The sequence below is a fragment of the Galeopterus variegatus genome, unplaced genomic scaffold, assembly GCF_000696425.1.
Source record: "Galeopterus variegatus unplaced genomic scaffold, G_variegatus-3.0.2 Scaffold274, whole genome shotgun sequence".
NCBI lineage: Eukaryota > Metazoa > Chordata > Mammalia > Dermoptera > Cynocephalidae > Galeopterus > Galeopterus variegatus.
The window spans coordinates 99,522-107,622 of NW_007726385.1; the positions used below are offsets into that span (position 1 = coordinate 99,522).

General features: G+C 55.6%; 1 protein-coding gene across 1 annotated transcript in view; it reads left to right on the forward strand.

Moving 5' to 3' along the window:
* The window catches only part of NPTXR (neuronal pentraxin receptor), a 23,198-nt gene extending 15,970 nt beyond the window's left edge, over nucleotides 1-7,228 (forward strand). The window contains exons 3-5 of the mRNA XM_008566900.1: nucleotides 1-55; nucleotides 2,603-2,782; nucleotides 3,143-7,228. Of these exons, the coding sequence (XP_008565122.1) occupies nucleotides 1-55; nucleotides 2,603-2,782; nucleotides 3,143-3,367 (460 nt within the window). The 3' untranslated portion in view covers nucleotides 3,368-7,228. The remainder of the gene's footprint in view (nucleotides 56-2,602; nucleotides 2,783-3,142) is intronic.
* The last annotated feature ends 873 nt before the right edge of the window (nucleotides 7,229-8,101 follow it).

An 8,101-nucleotide genomic window follows, 5' to 3' on the forward strand; every position in this document is an offset into this window, starting at 1 on the left:
GATTGTGCTACTGGAGGCAGGCCATGACCCCATGGAGCTGCTGATCAACGACAAGGTAAACGGGCTGGGCAGGGCAGGAGGGACAGGGAGGCAGGGGACAGTTACCCCTCCAGGAGCACCTGCGCAACACTGGGCCCCAAACATGGGTTGCAACCTTTAATTCTCCAGCTCTGCATATTCAGCACCCATTAAATGCCTACTCTGTGCCAGGCTGGGTTTTGGGAATACAAAGACGAGCCAGACATGGGGCTGGCTGAAGAGGGACTTATGTCCAATAGAGGCACAGTGTTGTCCCCATTTTGCAGAGGAGGAAAGTGAGGCTCTCAGAGATTCAGTGACTTCCCCAGTGGCCCAGCTATGGAGACAGGACTGCAGGTATCTGCCCCCAGGGCCCCGATCACTCTCCTGGACACAGAGAGAAGGAAGGACCTGCCTGGAGATGGGGGAGGCAACGCTGGTGGACTCCTCACCCCTTCTCCTCCCCTGGGGCCAGCCCTTTGCTCCTCCCCACTGTGGACTGTAGAATGGTGCCGTGGTCAGGCCTCGGGGGCTGGGTGCTGGATTTGAGTCGTGGTTCACTGTGACCTTAGACTGTCATTTACACACCTTGGTCCTCAGTTTCCTCATCTGTAAAACAGGAATGACAATAGTCCCTACCTCATAGAGTTGTAGTGAGAAATAAGTGGCTTAAATACATGCAGAGGGCTTTGAGCAGACCTAGCATTTAGCAAGCGTCGATAAATGTAACTGTTCTTATTATGGCAGGCACTGTGCTAATAAGTATTTTATTTACATTATCACCCTTAACCTTCCCGATGGCACTGGGAGGTAGGTACCCTCATTATCCCCATTTGCAGATGGAGAAGCTGAGGCTCAGAGAGGGGGAATAGTGCACTCTGGCCACACAGCTGGTGAAAGAGTGATGATGTGATTTGGGGTCCAGAAATAACCTCTTAAGCCCCCCCATTCTGCTCTTGGGCCACCCATCTTCCTCATGCCCAGGCCTCCACCCCCGTGCCCCTCCCCCAGCCTGGCTGGAAGGGAGGACAAAGACAGGCCTTGGGTGGGGGCATCGTATCACTCCCATTGCCCTCCCCAAAGTTCCTCCCCCTGCCTGCCACATTGCTTTGGGTCTTGCAGGCATGGTGGTCTTTTGGGACTGCCTGAAGATGCAGACACCACATATAGCACCCACCTGTGACCAGCCCACAGCCGCATAGAGCCACTAGGAGTGGTTGACAGCCACCACAACCCAGCTCAGCAGGAGGCGCCTTCCATGGGTGTCCTGCAGGACGAGGAGGAAGGAGATGGACTCAGGGGGCAGTGAATTTCTCTTGTGACCCAATAAGCCCTAAGACCACCAGGGTAGCTGGACTCCATCTAGATCCCACTACCCTGTTCCTTTCATCACCCCGCGGCTGCCATCCTTGGTCTTGCCTACTCAGTTCTCATTAGAAGAAATTCAGCACCCTGGACAGGGCGCCGAGCAGCTCTATTCCAGGAACCTCTGGAGCAACCTCACAGGCCGCTCATTGGTCCCCTTGTATTCCAGCCTCTAAGCCTTTGCTCCTGCTGTGCCAGCCACTTGATTTGCATGACAATGGAACGGTCAGATTCCATTGTCCTTCCAGATGTGTTTAGACACCATGTCTTCTTCTCCCACAGCCCCCTCTTCCTCTGGTCCTTTGCAGCCTCTCTTCCTCCTATATTGCCCGTGTTATTTTTTCTTGTAGTATTATATCTTGTAGTCCCCCAGATCCTTCCCTCCTGTGCAGGCTCAGCTCATTTAAGACTAGGACCAGGCCCATGTCTTCAGGGTCCAGAACAAGACCTGGCACCAAGTAGGCCTCAGAGAATGTTACATTAAATTGTGATCTCAGAGAACTTGCTAGATGAAAGAGCCCTTTGGGAGCACCAAATCCACAGACAGCAAGCACCTTTCATCTCACAGGCCAACTCTAATCAATCAGCAGTGCCTCCCAGAGCACTGTGACAAGAAAGAGTCTGAGGCTAGTCTAGCTAGGATCATGATGGATTAGCCATGTCTGCCTTGAGGAGCAGGTGTGACTGAGTACTTGCTGTTCCTGGTCTGACCACCTCACTTTACAGATGAGGAAACCGAGGTCCAGGGAGGAAAGAGCAGCCCCCCCCCCCCCAAGGCCACACAGGGGATTGGTGGTAGAGCCAGGGCCAGAGGACAGTGCTCAGACTCTCAGTCCAAGGCTCATTCTGTCACTGCCAGTATTTCCTGAGCCCCAGCAGTGTGCTGGGGACTGTGTGAGGTGTTCAAGGGCAGGTAGGATTGTGAGACACTTCTCCTACCCTGCATGACCTCACAGGTCTGCTAGAGAGTGAACAAACTATCTGGAAACAATTGAAAACCAAACTGGATAGTCCCTTGTGATCTGAGTGAAGCTGCTTGGTTAGGTCACGGGAAAGGGGAGGGAGAGGTTGGGAAAGACACTGGGCTGGTAAGAAGGGGAGGGTTGGACCTCGGGTCAGTCTCTGGAAGGAAGGACATGGGTCTCCCACCCCCCACCCTACTGCTCCAGCCTTGGGCCTTGTGGCACCTCTGACCTGGGGTTGGGGGACCTGTGTCCAGGTAGCCCAGCTGCCCCTGAGCCTGAAGGACAGTGGCTGGCACCACATCTGTATCTCCTGGACCACGAGGGATGGCCTGTGGTCTGCCTACCAGGATGGGGAGCTGCGGGGCTCCGGTGAGAACCTGGCTGCCTGGCACCCCATCAAGCCTCATGGGATCCTTATCCTGGGCCAGGAACAGGTAAGGCTCAGGCGGTACTGGGACTGGAGGTCCAAGTGGTTATCCCACTCACCCAGGGCCCCTGAGGAGGGGGAGCTGAGCAGAGGGAACCTGAAAACAGCAATGATCATTCAATCTGACCCAGCCATTCTGCAGGTGGGCATACTGCGAGGCCCAGCAAGAGCAGAGACCTGCCCAAGGGACTAGAGCCTTGGGGTGGAGCCAGAAGTTGGGGGTGGGGCTAGAACCTTGGAGGTGGGACTGGAACTTTAGGGCAGGACTTCAGCCAGGACAGGGACCTGACTCTTGAGTTTGCCTGACTGTCTTTTCTCCTCCCTCATGCCATGTCTCCCTTCTTTCTCTGCTGCTCTCTTGGCCCAGGATACCCTGGGTGGCCGATTTGATGCCACTCAGGCCTTCGTCGGTGAGATTGCCCAGTTTAACCTATGGGACCACGCCCTGACACCCGCGCAGGTCCTGGGCATTGCCAACTGCACCGGGCCACTGCAGGGCAACGTGCTTCCCTGGGAAGACAAGCTGGTGGAAGCCTTTGGGGGTGCAACAAAGGCCTCCTTTGATGTCTGCAAGGGGAGGGCCAAGGCATGAGGGGCCACCTCGTCCAGAGCCCCTCCCTTGCCTGCCACTTCGGGGGTCTTGATGGGGGCACATCCCCTCCTCAGCCTGCCCACACACTGGCCTTCCTTCCTGCCCCACTCCTGCTTATGCCTTCCGTTTCCCCTCACCAATACCCACATCTCCAGAATGCGCTGCTATGGGTGTCCCCTAACCCCACCTGAATGGGGACAAGCATCTCAAGTCAACAGGTTGAGCCTAGGGTGAGTCCAGGCTCTGCCGCCCTCCTGGCATTACACTGGAGTCATCTCTCACACCACCCCACCCTGTTCCACTATCTTGAAAGTATCTCCCTTGGAGTTGTATACGGCGGAGGTCCCACTATCTCAGTGGTGGAGGTGGCCGTGACCCTCCACCATTCCCAATGCTGCAGGCTTGGCCCCTTCCCCTTCAGGGCCACGACAGGCGGTAGAAGGGGATGAGGGAGGTGTGGGAGATCAGGCTCTCTCCTCCATCTCTCTGCCAGCTGCCAGTCAAAGGCAGTTGGCTCTTGCTGGAGCCGCCCCGCCATCCGCATCCTCCTCCTTCCTCCTTCCTCGTTTGTGTGCCATGGTTCGAATGCTGGTTCCATGCCTGGCCCAGCCTCACCTCAGTTTCCAGGACTTTCCCTTCCCAGCTCCAGCCTGGAGGACTAAGGACCAAGACCCCAGGAGGCCAAAGGGCTGTAGTCATCCCTTGTGCCCACTCACAGCTGGGCCCACTGGCAGGGTCACTCCTCCTCCTCCCTGCCTAGGACACGGCCTGGGCAGCTTCAGCCTGGGCTGGGAACAGCCTAAGGCAGAGGCACCGTGACCCTGGAGACCCTGCCTCTGGCAGAGCCACATTACCTAACCCCTCTGCATGGCCCTGGGGAAGGAAGGAAGAAGCTAAGAGGGCGAGGAAAGGCATGGAGTGGGCGGCAGAGCACTGGGCTGAGAGGGCGGAGCCCTTGCTTGCTAGCCAGCCCTGTTGCTGATCTGCTCTGTGGCCTTCCATGAGTCCCCAGCCTCTCTGGGCCTGGCCTTCCTCATTTGTGAGCTGAGGCCCTTGCTTTGGTCATTTCCAGGAGCTCTCCAGATCGAATGTGAAATGGTCTGTGATTTCAGGTGGATCGGGTGGAGAAGCCCTGAGGACCCACCTGTTGACCAGGGGCTTAGCAGGGGCAGGTCCTGGGACTGGGCAGCAGAGGGGATCAGGCTGGGCATGGGTTAAGATTAGCAGCTGGCTCCAGAGAGTCAGGGTCAAGAGCAAGGTTCAAGGCAGACCAACCTCACACATGGATTGTAAAAACCAGCTCCCTGTAGATCCCCCCAGCCTGGCATACTTACCTATCAGAGTGTCTCAAAGGGCTTCCCAGAGAGTGTCTTGAAGGGTGGCTTCCTGGTCCCCACCCTTGAGTCCTCTCCAGCTCCCCCAAGAGAGCAGAAGAATGTCAGAGCTGAGAAAAGCCATTCAAGCTGACCTCTTGCTTGTGAGAGTTGGGGAAGAGCTCAGAGAGGGCGAGTGACTTGCACAGGCTCACACAGTACAATGGAGCAGAGCCAGGACGAAACCCCAGGGCTTCTGACTCCCTTTTCAGTGCTCTTTCCCCCACACCATACTGCCTGCCCTGGAGGGTCTTTGAGTCCAGCCTGCACCTAAGAAGGTAGACATTTGAGAGGTCAGGATGCTTTCCAACCTGACACCTGAGACATCTTCCTTTATGCAACACCCGAACATCTCAGAAACCCATAGGAGGGGTATGATTCCTGGGCACTCTGGTAGAAAGGAGAGCTGAGGATGCAGGTGTCCCTCCCCTGCCAATCACCCAGCAGGTGTCTGAGCAGCTGCAGGCTACCTGACTCAAGTGGGCATTGGTGCCTCTTGCCCCCCTTTTGGTTCCCTGTCTCCCATCCCCATGGCCACTTAGCCTGAGACATGACTCAGGGCTATAGGCTGTGGGGCCCTGTGCCATGGAAGCTTCTCCAAGACTTGTTGCCTCCGGCCCCCAGATCCTTTTATCCATTTCCAGAGCACAAAGAGATTGCTCAGCACCACAGTCTAACCCCCCTGCAAGAAAGAGTGATGTGGGCTTCAGGCAGACCTGCTGAGATCGAGGTTGCCCGGGTAACAGCCAATGACATCAGCCCAAGTGCTGGGTCAAGTGTCTCATCATAATGACTTCTGCTGTTGCTGGGGTGACGGCAGAATTTGGAACTTAGATTTCGGGACACTGAGCCTTATTGTGTTTCTGTTATTGTTGGAAGGAGGTAGCTTTTGTGGAGACCTTAGGAGAAGATTATGGTCTTAGGAGGGAGGTGACAGAACTCGCTTGGTCATTTGAGCCCACCCAGATGCCTCTTCCTGAGTCCTTTATGCTTTGTCATGGCGATGAGGAGACATCTGACTCTGAGCCTTGTTCCCATGCTGTCACCCCGTTCGGCCCTCCAAAGGGAACAGGAACAAATTGGAGATGTTGGGGTGCGGGCTCTGAGTCGGGGTCGCTGATGAGGGGCCTGGCTCCCTGTTTCCAAAGCCCCCACCCGTCCCTCATCTATTTCTCATTCTATGTACGTTTACTGAGCGCCTGCTGTTTGGATTCAAGCTTTGATATCTTCTTCTACTCCCGGACACGTCCAGGAAGACAGGGAAAGAGGAGCTGGAAATAGTGCCCCGGCTGATAGTGATGATGGGACCCAGATCGTGTTTATCCTCGCAACACAGTTATGAGTTAGGACTATGCTTCAGGAAACGGGGGCACAGACGTGACGTAAGCTGCCCAGTGTCAATCAGCCAGCAAGAGATGGAGCCCAAATTTCAAACCAAAGCAGGTCACATCCAGAGCCCACCCCTCAGCCCAAGGGGATGAGCACCCCCAACTCTGTAGAGTGGGATTTGGGCACCATCGCTCCTGGTGTGCCTTGGCCTGAAGGGATGTGCCTGACCCTGTTCACCACCCCACAGGGCTTGAGGTGGAGGAACGGAGGCACGGGGATGGGTGGCCCCAGGGCCAGGGTCCCCTTGATGAGGCTGTGGGAGGGTCTTCCAGGAGAGCTGAAAGGGAACAGGGAGCTGAATGCCTCCCAAGAGCCCCAGGCAGGGGCAGGGAGGGAAACCGCTGTCCCTCACACTCCTGCTTTGGGCCACACCCTGCACCAGGTGCTTCACAGCTGCTATCTGCCAGATTTTCCCACCTTTGTGGCATGTGGTGCCCCCCACCAACATCACAAGGGGACTTGTCCCCTTGCCACAATTGTGCATGACCTAGGATCACAGATTTGGGCAAGAAGGGTTCTTAAAGGAGGCCGAAGCCCTCCTTGAACAGATGAGGACACTGAGGACTGGGAGGGTGAGGGAGTCCCAAAGCCACCCAGCTGAGACATGGAGATAAGTGAGCCCAGCTTTCTGGCTGTGTTCAGTTCTCTCCATGACACAGTGGCCCCTCCCCCAGAATTAGGTCCCTCCTGGTCTATGTGGCCCAGCACCCTTGACCTGAGCAAACTGGGGAAGGGACCCTTCTCCTAGAGATGGGATCACTGTCCACCCTTTATTCCAGCTGCCTGCCACCCAGACCCCACCTCCCACCCTGACCCCTGACCCTGCTGGATGGGGAAGGGGCTCACGCGGCCCAGGCTGAGCAGTGAGTGAGCATGTCAAGTTGTCCAACACTGTGAAATGAGTGCACCCCACTGACCACCTGCCCCAGCCGCCCCGCCCCCTTCCTTCTACTCACCCTATTTTGTACATAAAGTGACATGAGATGCAATGTGTGTGTGTGTGTGTGTGTGTGTGTGTGTGTGGTCCATGTCATGGTTTTTGTTACCTTTTTGTTTTTGTAAATTTGAATGTTCAAAATAAACATGCTGTTTATTCTGAGGATCTTCTTTGCAGGGGTGGGGCTGCCCTGGGGTGGGGGGTGCCGGGCAGGAAGGAGGCAACTATTTTGGGCAGGGCAGTACTTAAAGGCAGAGGAGGTGCCTGTTCCTCGACTGCCCCAAAGACTCACCCAACCCCAAATATGCCCCCCACACACACTTGACAGGTTCTGCCAGGTCCCAAATTCAAGGACACTCTGTTTCCCAGGATCTATGCAGGAAGGATGTAAAGAAGACAAATCCCACATGGAAAGTGTCCCAGTTCTGATAACTGGGCTTTGACCTCGTTCCTAACACCTTGTGCCCCAGTTCTGGGATCTGGGTCCCTGACTCATTTCCCGGCACCCAATCTGTTTGAGTCACTTGCCTGGACCCAAATTGTTGCATTTGGGGGGTTCTGGGGACATGGGGTAGGGAAGAGGAAAGGATCCTGTTGTATTTCAATCTTTCTCATTCCGATGGTCTGCCTGGTCTCCCCTGACATGTTTGGCCTCTATACTGGACTCTCAGACCAGTGTCAGGGCTTGCTACCCCTGCTCCACCCCTCCAGTGCCCACCCCATCCCTGAGAGGGTCTTGAGCTAATCCCCCGCCCTCCTTGTCCGCACCATTTAGGGGCACAAAGTCTCCATCCCATTATATCAATATTGTCACTGTTCCTAGTTGAACCCTGTCATAAGATGATCCCCGTGAAAAGCCAGGGGGCTAGTCAGGGGTCAGGTGATCACACCAGCAGCACAGGGCTTCCCAGACTTTTCCAAAGTTTCCCAAACTTCCAGAAAGAGTGAATTCACCCCATGAGGACCGGGAGGTAGGTATAGTTGGAAGTGGCACTTCAAAGAGGAAAACCATAACTGAAGTCTGCTAAGCTATCT